This window comes from Bombus vosnesenskii, unplaced genomic scaffold (assembly GCF_011952255.1).
Source record: "Bombus vosnesenskii isolate JDL3184/JDL3185 unplaced genomic scaffold, Bvos_JDL3184-5_v1.1 scf7180000014782, whole genome shotgun sequence".
Lineage (NCBI taxonomy): Eukaryota > Metazoa > Arthropoda > Insecta > Hymenoptera > Apidae > Bombus > Bombus vosnesenskii.
Window position 1 is genome coordinate 1 of NW_022883641.1, and position 20154 is coordinate 20154.

General features: G+C 34.0%; 1 protein-coding gene and 2 long non-coding RNA genes across 5 annotated transcripts; 1 reads left to right on the forward strand and 2 right to left on the reverse strand.

Moving 5' to 3' along the window:
- Positions 1-402: 402 nt before the first annotated feature.
- LOC117240551 lies at positions 403-1273 on the reverse strand. 2 transcript variants are annotated; one of them, XR_004494731.1, is made up of 3 exons: positions 1024-1273; positions 880-926; positions 403-464 (listed from the first exon to the last, which is right to left on the reverse strand). It is a non-coding gene; the product is annotated as an uncharacterized LOC117240551 (long non-coding RNA). The 2 variants fall into 2 exon arrangements; XR_004494730.1 differs by lacking the exon at positions 403-464 and adding an exon at positions 736-749.
- An 8687-nt stretch (positions 1274-9960) lies between these two features.
- LOC117240549 (katanin p60 ATPase-containing subunit A-like 2) lies at positions 9961-11481 on the reverse strand (the record flags this gene model as incomplete). The annotated part of the gene is made up of 6 exons (XM_033506564.1): positions 9961-9967; positions 10043-10348; positions 10499-10698; positions 10912-11024; positions 11083-11251; positions 11422-11481. Coding segments are annotated over 6 exons (855 nt in total), but the record flags the coding sequence as incomplete, so codon positions are not given.
- Positions 11482-12655: 1174 nt separating this feature from the next.
- On the forward strand, positions 12656-14302 carry LOC117240550. Of its 2 annotated transcripts, none has more exons than XR_004494728.1 (2): positions 12656-13442; positions 14152-14302. It is a non-coding gene; the product is annotated as an uncharacterized LOC117240550 (long non-coding RNA). The 2 variants fall into 2 exon arrangements; XR_004494729.1 differs by having other exon boundaries at positions 14155-14302.
- Positions 14303-20154: the final 5852 nt, after the last annotated feature.

Below are 20154 nucleotides of genomic sequence, written 5' to 3' on the forward strand. Positions count from 1 at the left end.
AGAATTAATAATGTGAATGATTTGATACTGATTATTAATATTACTGATTATAACGTATCTGTTAATTCATATGCTAAATCCAACATGTCTAATTCTTCATCTGTTGGTTTGTCAGGAAGTGCATCATAAACTTCTTTCGAAAATATTAAATGGCACGTACTACAAGTTAATGTTCCTTCACAAGCACCTATATCAATTATATTTTAAGATTACAACATACTTATATAATAAAGTATCAAAAGTTAAAAATAATAAGAATATTAAACTTGATAAAAATGAAAATTTTCAAATATTTTCTACCTCAAAATTATTTATTTTAAATTAAGTAAATTATGCTTCTTTAAAACATACCATATCCACCTAAATCAATTTCATTATTTACTACTATGTCTAATATAGTATCTCCAACTTTCCCTTTTGCTTTGATTCTCTCTCCACTTGCTTTAACAAACGTTATATTTACTCTGAAAATGATATTTATGAAAGATAAAAATTATCTCAATATAATTATTTTCTTTATTTTTTGTGTTTCTTCAATTAATCTTCTCTTAATTATACCTTAATTATATGTATCACTTATGATAATAGAAATAATTTAAAAATAAGATATACTTGTCTTAATAATACATAAATAAAATTCGTACATCATATATTTATAACAGTGTTATATTTTTAGTTGTTCACTGTCAATGTTGTTCTTATTAATACTATTCTATTAATACTATGTTATTTTTCTAGATGTTATACTCCTACAAAGAGAAAAATTTCTTAGACATTATTATTAGCATTATGATTTTGACACCAATTTTATATTGGAAGGTAAGTACTGAAATTCTATTAAAAAAAGAAGGAAAACACAAGAAAATTTGTATCACTTACTCTTGTTTTTCTGAAAGTGGTTGCGTGGTCGATATTCCTCTTGTTGCCTGCAAAAAGGGCAACGTTGTGTTGTTTGTATATTTTGAATAATTTGATGCAATACCGAGAATTGATCTCGAAAATTTTTGTAATTGATTTACTAACGCCATTCCACTGTCATAAATATCATGAGTATGGGACACCCTGACCGAACACCAGATAAGTATTGCGGAAAATATCAATTGTAGATCAATTGTACTTTGTGCAAAAACTTTCACGGCATTCTTCGGCTGCTATACTGGGACGTTCCTTTACTGTGATAGGTTATAAAACGATTCCTAACACAAGAGACGTATCCCTACCGGACACGTGCTCTTCGGGCCACACGTTTTATGATACAAGACCAGCAAAATGATCAATGTGTAATTTTACATATCTTACATTTTTTCCAAATGAAATATTGTTTTTATTAAACGTTTAAAACCTCAGGCAACATTTATTTCATCTGATTTCAGTTTTACAAATATATATCTATATTACATATCTGTATAAATTACGGTCTGGTTATATCAAACAGGGACCGACACTCGCTAGGGAAAACTGCCCAAAAATTGAATCGTAAAAACCAATATGAAAGACAACAAATTTCTCGTTCTGCGGAACAAATAGAAATGAGCAGAGTATCTTTATCTTTATCCGAGACATTTAAAGCGTATCACGCATACGCTAAACATGAAGAAAACTTTCTTGTCTTCCATGTTCATTTTTCCCTTTCCATTTCCGAACGGTTTCTTCTATATTTATTTATATGTCCGTGATTGATGCTATTGACAACATACAACTAAGGGGAAATACGAATAGTAATAGATATATGTATAACTCATTATGCAATTTTATAGAATTAAATCTTATTTATCTTCAGATATAAAAACTATATTTACCAGCTGAAACACTAACGCATATGCAGTATAATATAATCTACTTAACAATCTCGTTTTAGCTATAATATGTGATTAATTCTTTTGCTATTTCGCTATAAACAGTTTCTTGTGCATACAATATTTTTTTATAGTATTCTAATATATTGTTAGATATTGTAAAGAAAGTAAAATACAGTTATTGAAGTTTGGGAACATTCAATGTTAACCTTGCTTCAAAAAATAACCTTTCGAATGAATGGGGAATAGATTTTTAGTATTATAGTTGGTATAATGTCATCATTGTTTACAATGTGTTAGAGTTAAAAAAATGAGACAAATTAATATTTCAGAAGCAAATTCAATATTTAAATGATGTTATTTTAAAATGGCAGATGATATGAATGTTCTTTTTATACGAGGAAATGGAAACGTATGTATGGTAATGGAAACGTAATGGTTTTAACATTATTTTAGTACAAGATCTTAGCATAATAGTAATTAACAGTATCCACTACCTTTTAGTCAATTTTTGAAAAATGATATATATGATAATTTGCAATAGTTTGATAATAAAATACTTGTATCAATATTAATAACGTATAATTTGCTATCTCAAAAGGATACAGACACAGCCAATGATAATGTTTGGGATGATAGTGCATTAACAGAAGCATATGATAAAGCAATAAATTTAGCAAAAGAAGAAGTTATCAAGCGAATGGGAATGGATGTTGGAAATTCTCAACCGAAAGAAAACCTACAAAATCTTAAGCAGCCTAAACACGCAAGTAAATTACACAAGGTTGTGATTTTGATAGAATATTACAAATTTGATACAGAATATTATTAAATATATTGATTAAGAAGCAAATTATTTTATTTTGCTATTTACTTATATTTATTTGTAAACACATCTTCTCTGTATAGAAATGGATCATAGGAGCACCTTATCGTGCAATATACTCAGAGGATGGAGAAACTTATGAAGCTATAATATCAAAAATTTACGAAAACAATGGCACGTGTTGAAGTGGTTACCACTTCTAAGAAAACTCTACATCTGGTCTTTTTTAGTTTTCTCAAGCACTGAAGCCATCGACAGCGTGTAGACAAAAGACTGCGACGAAGTCAGGCCATAAACAGTAGACAGGCGACGTTGGCTTCGGGGTTTTTCAGTTATTAGGTAACACAGCTAGCGTGCTGATCTGGACCAGCTCAAATTGTATTTTTACTTATTACACTTCTATTTAAATATATTTTCTACCTTACAATTTATTCACGTGTTTTCTCTGTTTACACACCGAATAACCTCAACAGGTTATGGGCCCAGGGCTGTAAATTGCAAGGTAGCAACGTGAAATGAATAAATTGTTAAAGTGTTGTGCTTAGTAAAATAAGGGATAGTGCTAAAATGGAATCAGCAAATGCGAAGGTCGAGATGTTACGCGGCGAAGAAAATTGGCTCCAGTGGCGTTTTGTTATGCGTACACTTTTGGAGGAAGATGACGACCTGATCAACGTGTTTGAAGGGAATTTGTGTCATCCAGGTAACAGCGCGGAGAAAGAAATCGCTCGTGGAAGATTTTTGAAAGCAGATCGATTAGCGAGAAAATTAATCGTGACCTCAGTAGGAAAGAAACCGTTGGATCTTCTTTTATGTTGCACGACAGCACATGAAATGCGGAAAAAGCTGAATACAGTATATGACATGAAGTCGGATGAGAATTTAAATATAGTCCAGAAGCAGTTCTTCGATTTTAAATGGGAAGAATCTGAAAATGTCTCTTACAACCTATCAAAGTTGGAACTCATAGCGGCGAAGATGAAAGTCCTTGAGAGTGAAATTGGCGAGAAAATGCTGATAACACGCATTTTATCGGTGTTACTAAACAAATTCGATCATTTTCACAGTGCGTGGGATTCCGTGGAAGAAGAAAAGAAGACCTTAGACAGGCTTAGTACCAGGCTGATGACGGAAGAAATTAGATGGAAGAAAGACGACCAGGAAACATCGGTGGCACTGGTAACAAAAGGTAATTATTATAAAAGGGAACAGCAGAAGCAGTCAAGTAAACGTGAATACGAGAAACAAGGACCAAGTTGCTTTAACTGTGGAAAAGTTGGCCATCTAAAGAAGGATTGCTTTAGATGCTTTATATGCAAAAGGAAAGGCCACACCAGCAAAAAATGTTTTAAAAATAACAAAAGAAGCAACAGTAGAGACAACCAGGAACCTAGAAACCAAAATCGGGATCACAGCGGAATTGGTCTATTAGGAAGTACCTCAGCGATACAAACGGCAAACCCTGATGTTTGGATAATCGACTCAGGAGCTACGGATCACATGACAGGACGACGGGAATGGTTCAGCGTTTTCGAAGAATTCGATAACACGGTGAAGATAGAGATCGGCGATGGTACGTTCATGGATGCGTGCGGCAAAGGAAAAATCAGAGTAGAGACTTTTGTGGACGGCAAATGGGTAACATGTACAATGAACGATGTTCTATACGTACCAGGTATGAAAAGAAATCTGTTTTCGATTAGATCTGTCGCAAGAAGAGGCATAGATTTTTGTATTTCAAAGGAAGGGACCAATTGCATATTTTTACAAAATCAGAAAATAATAGCAAGAGGTTCTGTTATCGGAAATTTGTATAAAGTAGATATGCGAGTTATCATACCGTCAGTTTGTAATTTTAGCAATAGAGCGGAGTCAAACGCAGACACATTGCAGTTATGGCACGAACGGCTATGTCATCAGAACATCAGACATGTTAAAGAATTCTTAAAGAATTCAAATATGAAAGTTGTAGAGGATAATAACTTTTTCTGTGAAGGTTGCGCGTACGGGAAACAGCATAGATCGAGTTTTCACGAGAAAATCAATCGGGCGACTAAACCTCGCGAAATTATTTATAGGGATGTATGTGGACCTATGGAAATCGAGTCATTAGGCAAGAAACTGTATTTTCTGACATTTAAAGATGATTTTTCAAAATTCACAAAGATTTACTTCTTACGACGTAAGTCAGAAGTAATTGAAAAACTAAAAACCTTTTGCCTAGAAGCTGAAAATCAATTTAAGGATAAAATTAAAGAAATTCATAGTGATGGAGGGAAAGAATTCCAAAATAAAGAAGTCAAAGAATTTTTAAGAAGTCAGGGAATTAGGCACACGATTAACGTCCCATACACTCCTGAACAGAATAGTGTCGCAGAAAGGGAAAATAGAACAATAGTAGAGGCAGGTCGGTCGATGCTATATTCGAAACCAAATCTACCGCTGTTCTTATGGGCCGAAGCCATGAACACAGCAGTACATGTCATAAATAAGGCGGGGCCGACAAGACAAGATAAGAAAACACCATATGAACTGTGGTACGGGAAACCGCCGAATTTAGAAAAGTTTAGGGTTTTCGGTACTGAGTGCTTTGCTCACATACCTGCGGAGAAAAGGACAAAACTTGACAAAAAGGCTAACAAAGGATATTTGGTAGGCTATTTAGATGACGGACGAGGGTATCGAGTGTACGTGCCAACAGTAAAAAATGTAATATTAAGCCGTGACGTAATATTTAAGCCTGAACTAGAAAATGCGAAATCCGTAAAATTAAGTTTACCGAAAATTGTCGAGCGCGAAGATGTGAGTACGCAGAGCGATAGAGCATGTACGTATGAAAGTGCAGAGAGTGAACATGAAAAACAACCTCATGGAACTAGCGACAATGTGAGACAATTGAGAGATAGAGATAAGATCAAACGAACTGATTTTTATGGTAACCCAGTAACGTACGTGGCGGAAAAATTACCGGTGGATTTTAATGAAGCGATGAGATCCGAAAAGAAAGAGTTATGGGAAACAGCTATGAATGATGAAATGGAATCGCACCATGAAAATAAGACGTGGATACTTGTAGAAAAACTTAAAGATCAGAAGGTAGTTAGCAATAGGTGGGTTTTAACGATAAAGCTAAATCCGGACAACTCGGAACGATACAAAGCGCGACTTGTAATAAAAGGGTGTTCACAGAAAGAAGGCATAGATTATAAGGAAACATATAGTCCCGTTGCTCGCTTTGACACAATTAGATTAATGCTCAGTATTGCAGCCAAAAATAATTTACACCTCGGACAGTTCGACATTAAAACCGCATTCTTATATGGAAGTCTGAAAGAAGATATTTATATGAAACAACCTAAAGGTTATGATGATGGTACAAATCGGGTTTGTAAATTGCTAAAAAGCCTATATGGCTTAAAACAGTCTCCAAGATGTTGGACGGAACGTTTCACAAAATTTATCTCGAACTTAAAATTTTATCAGAGTAACGCAGATCCTTGTTTTTATATTTATACAGAAGACGACAAATTAATGTTGATGACCATATACGTAGACGATGGACTGGTAGCAGCTTCAGACGAATCTTTAATTGATAAATTCTTCGATGATTTAAATAAAGAATTCAAAATTACGAGTTCGAAAGAAGTAAAGAGTTTTCTTGGACTTGAAATTAATAGATTAGAAGATGGTTCAATATTCATTCATCAGAGTAGGTATATCGAAAACATATTGGAAAAATTTAATATGAATGAGGCAAAGTGTTTCTACACCTATCGAGACTAATTGGAACGAAAGTAACATAGGCGATAATGATTGTAACGCACCATACAGAGAAGCCGTAGGGAACTTAATGTTTTTACAAACCGTAAGTAGGCCAGATATTAGTTTTGCAATAAATATAGCGGCGAGACACTTAGAGAATCCAAACCAGTATCAATGGAAATTAGTCAAACGAATTTTGCGCTACATAAAAAGGACCGCAGACATGGGACTCTTATATACAAAAGCAGGCAGTCTCGAAACCTTTAGCGACGCTGACTATGCAGGCGACAAAGAAACAAGAAAGTCGACATCAGGCGTTGTATGTAAGTATGCGAATGCGGCCATCACATGGCAATGCAAGCGACAACAATGTATAGCTCTATCTACGACCGAAGCTGAATATGTCAGTGCAGCCTCAGGAGCGAAAGAAATTATGTGGCTAAAGAAAATATTTCTTGAATGTAAATTAGAGATCCTTAAGTATATGCTATGTGTAGACAATACTAGTGCCGTGAAATTAATTAAGAATCCAGAATTCCATCAAAGAAGTAAGCATATTGACGTAAGGTATCATTTCTTGCGAGATTTATACAATAGAGGCGAAATTGATATAACGTATGTAACAAGCGAAGAGCAATTGGCAGATATATGTACAAAGGCGTTGCCAAAACCGAGATTTGAATATTTAAGGAAAAAGTTAGGTTTGAAAAGTAAAAAAGATATTAAGATGTAATTGTTTGTAAACATGTAGAGTTTTTAGAGAGGGTGTCGAAGTGATTATTACTTCTCAAAAAAAAAAGAGGAAAAACTCTACATGATCTGTTTAGTCTTCTAGTTTTTTTTTGTGTGTGTAATAAATTAATTTGTATGGAAAAGAGAAAGGCGGCTGGCAAATGTACTTGAGAAGGCATTGACAAATTAATTTTCAGATATTTACGACAAGAGTTAGAAAATATTAAGAGATAATTTGTAAATTTGAGATAATTGTTTGTAGGGATGTAGAGTTTTAGGGAGGGTGTTGAAGTTCACTTCTAAGAAAACTCTACATCTGGTCTTTTTTAGTTTTCTCAAGCACTGAAGCCATCGACAGCGTGTAGACAAAAGACTGCGACGAAGTCAGGCCATAAACAGTAGACAGGCGACGTTGGCTTCGGGGTTTTTCAGTTATTAGGTAACACAGCTAGCGTGCGGATCTGGACCAGCTCAAATTGTATTTTTACTTATTACACTTCTATTTAAATATATTTTCTACCTTACAATTTATCCACGTGTTTTCTCTGTTTACACACCGAATACCCTCAACAGCACGTGTGTTGTAAAATTTGTAGGTAATACCTTTAGCATGATGGTTATGTCAATTAAGAAATGTACTAAAAATACATATATATATATGAAGTAAAGGCTTTCGCATAGTCTATCACAGTGTCATTCAGCAGGTCCTTAACTGGGCAGGAGTACCTGTCAATGTCTATGGGGAGACCCGTGGGATATAGGGTCATGAACCATAAACATGCATGTTATTTATTGTTCATTATTAGCTGCTTGGAATATAATTCTCCTCATTAGACGAGTGATTATTACTACATATATCAAGGCAAACATTTATACATATACATTTATGCACGGGAAATTCTAATACATTGCCTGTAAGGACAGTAACCGAATGGCACTCAGTCATTCTATTAAATGACAAAAATTTCTTTTACTCTGTGTTTAGGCTATGGTAATACACAGAAAGTCGAGTTGAGTTCTCTTTTAGAATCAGAAGGTTTGCAAAGTCAAATAGCACAACAAAAGAAAGCTTTGGAAGAGAAATTCAATGAAGAGAACGACGAGACTTGTGAGACTAATTTTTCTACAAATGTAAATTCGAAAAAATATAATGTAGAAAAAATGGATTGTGACTCTGAAGAAGCAAATGCGTATAAACATCACTTCATACCGGGCCCATCTTTCAATTCGATGACTGATATAATGCCACCTGCACCTCCTTTACCACCACAATTAATGGCCAAGTAAGTACAATTTAAAAATTCTAATGGAATGCTGGATACTTCTAATATTAATAAGTAATTTGGAATAAGTTTAACATTTTATTTGGAAAAAAAATACGAAATTTTAATAAAATGTACTAGATTACCAGATAATGATACAGACGCACTTTCAAGTATGTTGATGTCATGGTATATTAGTGGTTACATGGTATATTACACAGGTAATTATTTCATATAAGTATTTTATTGTATATTAAATTTTCAATGGACTATGTTATTTCTTTTGTAGGTTATTATCATGGTTTGAAACAAGCAAGAAACAATCAAGAGAACAGGAAGAACTGTTGATTATATCAATTTTTTTCAATAACAATATAACAATAATATAAGATATAATAAAATATAAAACTCATTGTATTTATTTACTTCAATTATTTGAAATAAAGAACAGCTTTATTTTCATATAAGACTTTAAGTCTTTTTTAAAAATAATTATTAAGATAAGAAAACATAAAAAACATATTTTTGATAAAATACACTCACATATATATGTCGGGTTATCATTAGGATTTAAGGCGCGTAATGATCCTTCGTTTGAATTAGCCATTGTTTTACGAAACAGAGAATATATTTACGCGAATAAACAAGATTTTACAAAATATTATGAATAATGAGTTTAATAAATAATAAGATTAACAAACGATAAGTTTAACTAATAATTAGATTAAAGATTAATAAGTTTAACGAACAATAAGAGGAACGAATAATATGTCTTACGAATAATGAATTTAACGTATAATGAGATTAACGATCGATAGGTTTCACGAATAATGAATTTAATTAACGCTATTAACAATGTTCCGAAGTTCAAACGAATCCACGGTCAACGGGATAACTCTTTACTATGTGTAGAATAATTTTAAACACAAAATACAATTGCTGAGACACTCGGTAAATTGCTCGATGTATCACTTTCCAAGGGGATCACACGAATGAATATCTGATGAAAATCTTTTTCGCTATACGACTGCATTTGTTTGTTGTATACTCTTTGGAAACATCGAGAAAGATTCAAACGCTGTTACTAGGCAGTTTCTGTCTGGAGATTGATTCCTAATACAACGTGTGTCCCATTATATCGACATCTCTAAAGTACAATTCTATGTGATTTCTAGGGAGAACAATACAACCGATCCACACCTTCGTCAGGCAAAACGTTTATCCCGTGACCGTGGCTACGTTCGACCAGTTGTCACCTCGAACCCACTTTCGCTTTCACAAATATCAAACAATTACAAATGACAATTGCTTAATTACAATTATGATAAAATCTAGGCTAAAGCATTAGAAGGCTTCCTCAAAATTGCAAAGGGAAGGCTCCGGTTTTCCTTTCATCTCCGCCATATATAATACAAGGATATAATACAACCGAACATTTTAAACTTAGCCTATAGCGCGTGCGCGCACACACACGCACACATATGACACACATGACACACATGCGCGCACACACATGCGCGCATACACACATGCACACACATGCGAATGATTTCTCGAACGATAATCCATTTATTTATATTTTTCAATATCTGTCCTTACGATTGCGTATTTATTTGTTCCACGTATCATATTTATCTATTTGCATAACTGTAGGTGACATTTTTTTTAACAATTTTGCTAATATTTCATAACTTTTTAATTCATATTTCAAAGTGGTAACAGGTGTTTCTTTCTTTTCAAGTCTCCTCCATATCGGGCTTATTTCTACTAGCCACGCTTGCTTACAAAGCAATTTTATATCTGCACAAGAATATCTTTCAGTACATTTTACTATGTGGTTTACAATATCTGTATTTTCTAATAAGTGGTTGCTAAGGTATAATTTGAATATACCAAGTCGAGCAACTTCATTGGGTAATGATACGTATATTTGCTTTTCGAGACGCCTGAGTGAAGCTGCATCAATGCCCCTAATAACATATTTACAATAAATATTATCGTTCTATTATACTAATAATAATGAAGGAATACTTCAAACAACACAACAACATATTTGGAATTTGGAGAAATATTACGATATTTTCTACTTAGAAAACATTGAAATAACGTGATATACGTACCAAGGGGAATTAGTTGTAGCCAGAAGAACTACATTAGAATTCTCATTAGACACGAATCCATCCAATCTAGAAAGAAGTTCTGATCTGAATCTCTTTGCAGGTTCAGACAATATACAGTCTCCTTTATTTGTGGCGATCCAGTCAATCTCGTCGATAAAAATAATTGTCGGCGAATGACTATAGGCAAGTTCAAATAAAACCTGTTCAGTTTAACAAATGTATTATTCATTAAATATTATATTCGAAATTCCTTAGATTCATTGCCTCATCACGAATATGATATCATTTCGTTTTCCAAACAACTATTCTATTTATATATAAATGACGAAAAATAAAATCAAATCTTTTTATACCTAGAATCTCTCCTTCATAGACAAAGGAACAAAGAAACTTACATAGACAAAGCAACTTACACGTATATACTTCTCGGAATCGCCTCTCCATTTGCTGACCAATGAGCTGGCAGTTATGTTAAAAAAGGTGCAATGGCATTCTGTCGCGACTGCCTTCGCTAACTTCGTTTTCCCTGTTTTGTATACTTCTTGTAAACATGTACAGAAATGAAAAGAATACGAGTATCTTACCTGTACCAGGTGGGCCGTACAGCAAAATACCTTTCCAGGAGGAAAACGGGCCATCAAAAAAGATATGATACTTAAGGGGATACACAACGGCCTCCTTAACAGCGGTTTTACATTCCTCTAGGCCTATAACGTCATCCCAATGTACATTTAATTTGTTTACTATGATCTCCTGTGACGATACAAAGATAAAATGGCGTCTTCTTAAGTAAGTGTTACGTAATTTGATATTTGAAGCGTTACTGAAATCACGTCATCGTCGATATACGTTGGACGGTTTATCGACAGGAATTTTATCGTTTAAAAGCTTTACGATACGTATATTAATCGAAAATAACTTACGCATGAGATGTCCTCAGCCTTGTAATTCCGGATTATCTGAATAAAGCTTTTCAATGCATTTCAATATCTTCGATTGCATGGATTGTTCCATTGGGACGTTAAATAGCTCTTCTGATGAACGTCCATCACTCTCATTGGGGAATATTGACGTCACTGTCATTGCGAGATTAATATGATTCGTATTGTCATCAGTTATCTTCGGCTGTAGATTCGTCTCTTTCACAGGCTCACTTCTCGCTTGTTTACTAACAGATTTGGCTTTTGTCTCAATACTTCTACAAACACTGGATCATATTGTAATACGATACGTTGAATACGATACGTTGAATACGATACGTTGAATACGATACGTTGAATACGATACGTTGAATACGATACGTTGAATACGTTGAATACCGTTTAATATCGTTAAATAATTTAAATTCTTACGTTTTGCTTGCATTTGTCACTTCCCTCGCCATTCGCCTTCCAGTTATTTTCTTACACAATATGGGATATTTTTGAAATTTCATCTTGTAATAATTTTCATACTCTGCAACGATAATTTCCAAATCGATGTTGTCGCAAACCCGATGTTCGGGAGATAGACGAGCTTCCCGGAATAATACATCGCTAACGTCTATATACATAAAAAAATGTAGTTTTTAATTAATTATAGTTTTTAACTAATTAAAAATATTTTTCGCAATGACTGAACACTATAAGATAACCATCAAACAACTTTTTTATCTCTAGGTAAGACAGGCAAAAGAATGTATTTACTATATAAATCCTCGAAGATAATTTCTTGTCTTCTGCTTTTTAATTTCCAATTTTTAGATGGATAAGAATAATTTGAATTTATACTTCATATATTTGTTTATAACTAGTTAATCTACATAATCGATTGAGTTATTCTTAACTACTAAATTACCGATGTCGAATTTTCAAATTTGGTTTCGCCTTCTCTCTCCATGATGTCCACTGATTTCTATTTCGATTGGTCACTGACACTATTCAAAAGAATTGGAACTAGGAATATATTTCAATTATAATATACTCACCCATTGTGTTCCAAATAATCACATACAAGGTATAATATGTTCCGATGACGTTCCGAAATACGACTCTCCTCCTAATATAATTATTTTTTCATTACAATAATATAAGGTTTTTCATGTAATTTTTTGTTACATTTGCGAATTCAACGAGTTACACATGATTTTTCATGAAACACGAACGTTAAAAATATTTGATACAGCCTAATTATAAAAATTGTTGGAAGCAAAAGTCATAGATACTATGTGCGAGTATCGCATGAAACGAACAGCTATTAAGAGAACTGCAGCAATATTACAAATCAAATAACAAAACACACTCGTCTGTGACGTGGAAATTCTAAAATCTAAAATCTAGAATATTCCTTACCTTTTTTCGCAGATTATAAAATATCTTATTCATACTACCTTGCATCGATAAATCACCGTTCATAGTGACACTTTCAAATCGCCTATCGTTTCTCAATGGATACGAGAATTTCCGTTTATTACTTTAAAAACAACCCGTCCATTACGTTTCTCTTAAAAAATTCTTTCAGCTCCGTTGAAAACCGAGCATCAAACAAGAGACAAACGATTTGTTGTCATGGAAATGTTTGGTTCACACATAAGCAACGCACAAATATAATGATAGAATAGCTGAGTATGTGTACTGTATAGTAAGATGGATGCAACATGGAAATAGAAAGAGAACACCATGTATAGATACTTCCTGTCCTTGTTTAATCAGGCATGCACACTAGTGGACACTGACGCTGCTCGTATACCGCTGTTACATATTTCCCGTACAAGTGCGCGTCATTAGACAAGGACGGAACATCCTCTCTCTACTTCTCTATCGCGTTTTTAGTTCGCTCACGCGCTCTGTACTTATATCTATTACATTTCCACCATAGGCAGCGGCCGTGCAGTGACTTACAAAAGTTCCGAACGGTTCCATCCTGGGCGGACGGTTAATTGCGTTCGGTACTTCGAGGCAGGAAGGTGAGTACAGAATCGCTCCTCTTAGTACTCTTATTAGTAGTGTTATCATCGAATATAAGTTTTTTCAATAAATTCTTATCGTTTTACAATCTTTCTAGAATACAATGACGTCAGCAATCGATCATTTTCGCGAATTTATTGTAAATTAATTGGGGGAATATCTGGAGTTCTTTATCGGTTTCGACTGTAAAATCAGCAACTATTCGAATTTTTCATTCATAATTGTGACATTTTCGACTCTTCCGCTGCCAAGACCCTCTTGAGAGATTTTTGGCACGTTCCATCACCCTTGTTAAACGAGTGCACATTGGTGGATATATTGATTTTAAAAACCAATACGTGTACGAGATTTATTATCTCACTGGGACAAAGAAATCCGTTTTATTCGCGAATTTTCCGTGTTTCTTCTTAATTTTCGTGAGTGTCTGGCGCGGAGCATTATTTGAATGAACTTTTCATCGTTCAGATTATATTTCGTTTAAAAAGATTGAAATTGATGCCGAGAAGAAATGAAACAAGGTGCTCGGGCATTCTTTCGTTTCCCGGGGAAAGAGAAATATGAAAAAAACGGTCGTTCTTCCTTCTGCCATTTTCGTCCATTACCAAAATGGTATGACCCAAGTTATACAGTTAACAGTTAACAATTTGTGAAACAAATTAATTTCATTTTATTGTTGGAAACAAATTAGTTGGATTTTTCTTTCTTTAGCAGTTTTTGCCAGAGTTGACCTGACGTGCTACTTCAGTTTCCATCTTCGCTTCTCGAAACTTCCAACGTCCTTGGTGTTGGAGTCTCCTTGCCCAGGTGAGTACATAGCTTCTAGATACTCGTCGCTGTTCATCCTTACGAGCCTCTCGAGCTTTAGTTGTCAATTGTTACCGTTAAAGGAAGAGAAGCTCGCGACAGATGTTATCGAACAAATCGTTTATTCTCGAAAAGTTCGAACTTGTTCGTTGCGTTTGAATATATATGGACGGACGCCATTTTTCATGACATCATCATGATTTGTCATGTCGTGAGTATAGCTTTTGACTACCATATGTTTGTGATTTATGTGAAATTTGACCACTATACCGTGGTAGAATAATATTTCCAATGAATTATAAATATTTTACATTGTGAATTATAAATATTTGTTACAAATTATATCGTACTTGAGATGAAAATGAACCATATATCTGCTTATGGAATATGAGGTAGTAAATCACTCGAAACATAATAACGATTAATTAAGCACATATACAATAACGTTTACGAATGAATATTGCGAATTATTGTATGGCTTTAATGCGGTATTTAATGTTCTGATTGCGGTCTTTGAAATGGTATCATAGGTGCTGATATAATATCGCGCGAAAAAGGAAAGACCAGTGGTTAATATTGCAGGTGCACCAGTGCGTTGCGCTCGTCGAGGGTGGTTTTGACGCTGGTGCCGAGGAAAGGCGCGATCGACCCGCGAACGTAGCCTGTGCTCATACTGCGACAGAGTTCGTTTCAGTTAGGCTCAGTCGCTGTTTGTCCGTCGACAGCGTATAGTCGCGTCGGCCTACGATTCCTTTTTTCTTCTTGTTTCTTGCGAACTCTCTCGCAACAGCCGTTCTATACGTACGCCGCCAGTATATCGCGTGATCATCGTTCCCGTTGCTTCACTTACCCTCTCACGTCCTTCGAAGAAGACCTCCCTTTGGTTTTTCCTTGTTTGGAGGGAATTCATCGCTCGACACATGGACTGCGAAGTACGAGGGTATTCCAATTTTTTAATATATAAATTTAGTTTCCTCTATGGTGTTAGAGAACATAATGCGAGCATTTTATGATATAACGAATATATTCGTATATATTTTAGTTTATTCATTCGTCAAATTTCCCTAGTAGGCCGGCCTGCAGCTCACATGCAGCACTTAGTAAAAATTTGTTTCGTTAGAGGTTGGCCATTCTTCTTGCTATAAAAATATCGTGAAGTCATATCATATGATAAAGCACCTTCTGAAAGCTAGATGCTCGATAACGAGCCTAATGATTCTGGGTAGTTTGTAATGTCAAGCTTTGAATTGGCGAGATCGCTCTGCTGTCAAACCGCCGTCCAGCGGCGACCACCTTCTTTAACCACGTTCAAGGGGTATATCACGCTACAGAAACCATCAAAGGGTTTGCAAGTTAGTTGCCTTTTAGAAGTGGGGCAGTTGGTTGTTACATGTCATCCGTAGTTGCTGGATGTTCTCCTTAGTCGCCATACATCATAGAGACGACAGTTATAGTCGCCAGTTGTCCTTGCTAATGGTTGCTTGTTGTCGCTAGTTAGTTCTCGTTATCGTTATGTATTCCATCAATCACGTGAAATTTAACGTATGGGATTTTATTCTTCTTTATTCTTTCTGTAGGGAGATTTTTTAAGACGAGGAAAATATAGAATATTTCAAGACGACGGTAAGGTTTGAATTTAAATAACTATTTTATGATACAACAAAGTGGAAAAACGATTTAATTTTATAAAGTTTAAGGTAATTTTTTAAAAAACTTCGAATTTAAAAGATTCAAATAGATATCTTAAACGTAATTAAACCCTCCATATCGTAAGAAATTAAATGAAATTGCGCAAGAAAGTTAATACATTTAATGTATTATTTTAAACATTTATTTAAAAACATTTATTTAAAATTTAAGTGTAGGCGTTGACGCGCGCGCGCCATTCGAAGCATTTGTCAGTTCGTTACATCTGCGGTAAAAGTTGTAACTACGAAGAAGCTTAACACATGGTGCGTCTCAAGACGACAGTAAAAAGTATTAAGAGATTTTTCGAGATTTTTTCTTTTAAGTTGTCAAGTACTTTTTCTATTTAACTTCTTTTTTTTGCATTTTCTCACAATATTCGATAAATAGAGACGAAATATGACAGTTCTTAGTTCGGGGATTTATTGGTTCGAAAGTTACTTCAAAAGCGTTTCTGGAGTTCGTGCGGTTAATACTTTTAAACTACTGAGTACGACTTATTCCGTATGGCTGGACAAATCTTTGTTGATACTGTAAGCGTAACTGGTCCGGATATTGTCTTGTGGAGATAGAAAAATACACGAAGTATTGATTGAACTACATATCTTTTTAATTCTTTCTTAATTCTTTTAGTTCTTCATATATTGATAATAGAACGATATTCCGCTACTTTGAGCACAATATAGTAATGTTTAAATAAATAATAAAATTTACGCATTTCGTCTTCATGCGTCGAGAAGAAAATGCAGAAAAAGTTAAAGAAAGATGATGCGCAGACGCGAAGTTTAGTCAGCAATAATATTTAAAACCTCTAAAATATATTGTACACATTTATTTGCAAATAAGCTCAATGAAATTAAACTGTAACTGTGTTTCCAATAATGTCTTCGATGTATTGCTCGCCATTATGTCGGATTAACAACTCTAAGTGATCGACCTTAATCACTAAATGACGGCCGTGATTCAGTGGTATAGCTTTACATATGACGGACATCGCAGGCGCTTATAAGACGTCTATTGTGAAACGTTTCCAATAGCACCGTTTATGTGATAGTGAAATCTGAATATATATATATCGCTGAAATATATATCGCTGAAATATATATCGCTTATCACTTGAGTCTGACACGATCGTTTTTAAATAGAATCACAATTTTTTATTCTTTACAAAATCAGTCTATAAAGATTATGTGCAAATAAAATAGATAAATAGATAAATGGTTGTACAAACTTATAAAACAGATATTACAAGTATATCTAAATAAATGATATATTTATAAATTGTAATATTTGATCTAAAGTTTAAATAAATAAAAGAGATACTCGTGACTTACAATAAAAGTATTTTTTTTTCAATTTTTAAACAAAGCAAAAGTGGATAACAATTTTTCAAAATGTAAAAACCAACACAATGGTTGGTTTCTTTAATTAATCAATAACGCTTAAAGTTAATTAATGTCCAGAGTGGTTTGTACATTTTGTATTTGCCCGTATTTCAACGTTCGATGTGTAAATAGAACTTGATGCCTGAAATATCGAAAAAATAATTAAATCCGATCGTTCCGTCGAATTTGCAAATTGTATACTCGTGTAAAATCGAGTGCGCTTGTGTATGCTGATACGAAAAGTGGGAGTATATTTTTCTTTTTTCGATTATCGTTATCACTTTTTGTGTGGAAAAATTAATTCCGTGAAATGGAAGTACAATCAATACGGCTTATCACGAAATAATAGCACAACGACGGTACATATTGGTATTGACGTCAGCTTCACAAAATTTCTCGAGTATCGCGGTCGACTATTTGGGTTAAGAATTCATTTTCAAGGTCCTACAAGCACGAGTATCTTATGGATATGAAATTTTCAGTGTACATTTTAATAACCATATTTCATATTGCATGTTGCGGTCCAAGAAAAATTCGCAGTTAATATTCTGCTAATCCCTGCTGCTTTTAAAGACCATAAGTAAGGTCCGTAAGGTCGTCCGTAAGGTTTAAAAGATTTCGAGTAGATTTGTATTACGTATTTTATCTTCTAATTTTTAAAGAGAGGGTCGTGTTTAATCAATTGAAAATGACGAAACTGTAATGGGACATTATTATCAAATATTAAACGTGGTTCCAGTGGGTACTTTTATGGTCTTTGCGAGATATATATGCATTATACGTTGCTATTAGCAACGCGTAGCGATGAACGATGGAGAGCAGTACCTTCGTTATCTCGTCTCGGTTGTGTACATATCAGTACTGCACAGTACTCGTACTAAATATCTTACAAATTCCATACAGATTTTCAGATTAGTTTCGAATAATACCAACACGACCATGATAGTCACAGTACAGTATTAAATAGTGCCACTATGCATAATACACTCCTAAAATGTTTCTACAAATATATTTGTCCGAATATTTTTGTCAGCTACTATATCCTAACCACGATTTATTAAACAATATATAGATTTAAAAAAGAATATATAACGACATTACTTGTTTAGGCTAGATTAGTTTAACTTGTATAGTTTTAATAACTGTGTAAGATCAAACAAGAACTTATCGTTAGTTTGGCGAGATTTGATTACACGAAGCAACATAATTGCTTTGAAACTCAGGACAGAAAACAATGTCAACCGCTAGACGCGTTTGTCTGGTGAACGTGTAACGCGTGAATAATAGATAGCGATAATCACGCGAACGCTAGTTACAGCTGACTTGGCTTACATTGTAGCATTCAAACTAGAGTATACGAGCCGTAAGCGCTATTGAAAGTTCAAAGGCCGACTAGTGAGCTTCATCCTATCTCATTTTTTAATCAGGCGATGGATCGACGAATCGTATTGATTTCGAGGATTATTATAGTTCTGTGGCAATTTTAAAGCGTGGTTTGTTTAATCTTGTCTCGTTAGCTACAGACTCTTTGGCGAGCAGCCTGAAACTTGATCCAGTTTCGAGAAAATGAAAAATTCGTTTCTTCTCTTTGCTTCCCTGTTCCTTCTTTCCTCCTTTTTCCCTTTTTACATCGCGTTAAGACCCGTTAAATAATATTGACTGCCGTGGACGCTGGCTGAGAAGTGCACTTTATAACTAGCTTTAAAATCATTCACGTCGATGAGGACAAAGGTAAGTTAGAGGGTCATTTATCTGAGCTGGTGTTATTCGACCTGAACTCTGCAGCTTTTCAGAGCTTCTTTCGTTTTTCTTTTAAGAGCAGAGATGTTAACTGGTCTTTTGTTACGTGTAAGAAGTATGTACTAAAGCTTATTGAGCACCAATTGGTTGCTCAAAGTCGAGATATACATACCCATATTATATTAATACGTTACAGAAGATTACGCGTTGGTTAGCTTATGAGAATTTATAGTGTGTCACAGATCACAAAAGCAGAATGACTACTTTTTCATAAACGATATATGTATATGAATTGAAAGTTTAACTATTACGCCACATACTTCTCTCGATAAACGTCGTCGAGTGCATATTGTTAAAGAATATTAGCCATTTGAATTAAATAGTTTCGAAGATACTAATGCTTCTGTGAAGCTTTTGCAGGCTGTTAATTTTTTATTGAGATACTACAAATTTTGAATAACTTCGATTAGAAATAAAAATCACATTACATTAACGCGTAGAATGTAACGTAACGTAGATAATGTAAATATAAATTATATTACAAGGAAATAATACGGGTAAGTAATGTGAAACATTCTGGTTAAAATTGCATCCTTTGAGGGCTAGGACACACAGTACTTACGAAGTAGATTAAGTACCAAATGGGGTACTTAAGAAAATTCATGTTGTCATTGTTTAATAAACATCTTCAGCTAATAGCTTTCTGCAAAAGCTGGTTTAAGTTATGCTAGCTTATTCCTTATTAATTGCAATTATATTGTTCGTATCTCCTAGAGGATTAACAATTCATTTTTATAATGGATAATAAAAGTAAATTCCTATTAGGTTGTCCCAAGTTTCTTTCGTTTTATAAAGAAATGACAGATGCACAACATATTTTGTTTTATGTTATTCTATATTATTTTACATTAAAGTGGAAAAAGGTGGATCACACGTAATTCAATAAAATAATATAAAACGAAAAATGTTGTACATCTATTACTTTCTTATAAAACGAAAGAAACTTTTGGAACAACCTAATATTTCTCTACTACGACGCTTTTACAGTGGTAAAATATTTGATAAAAATGTTAAGAAATTCTAATATTGATTTAAG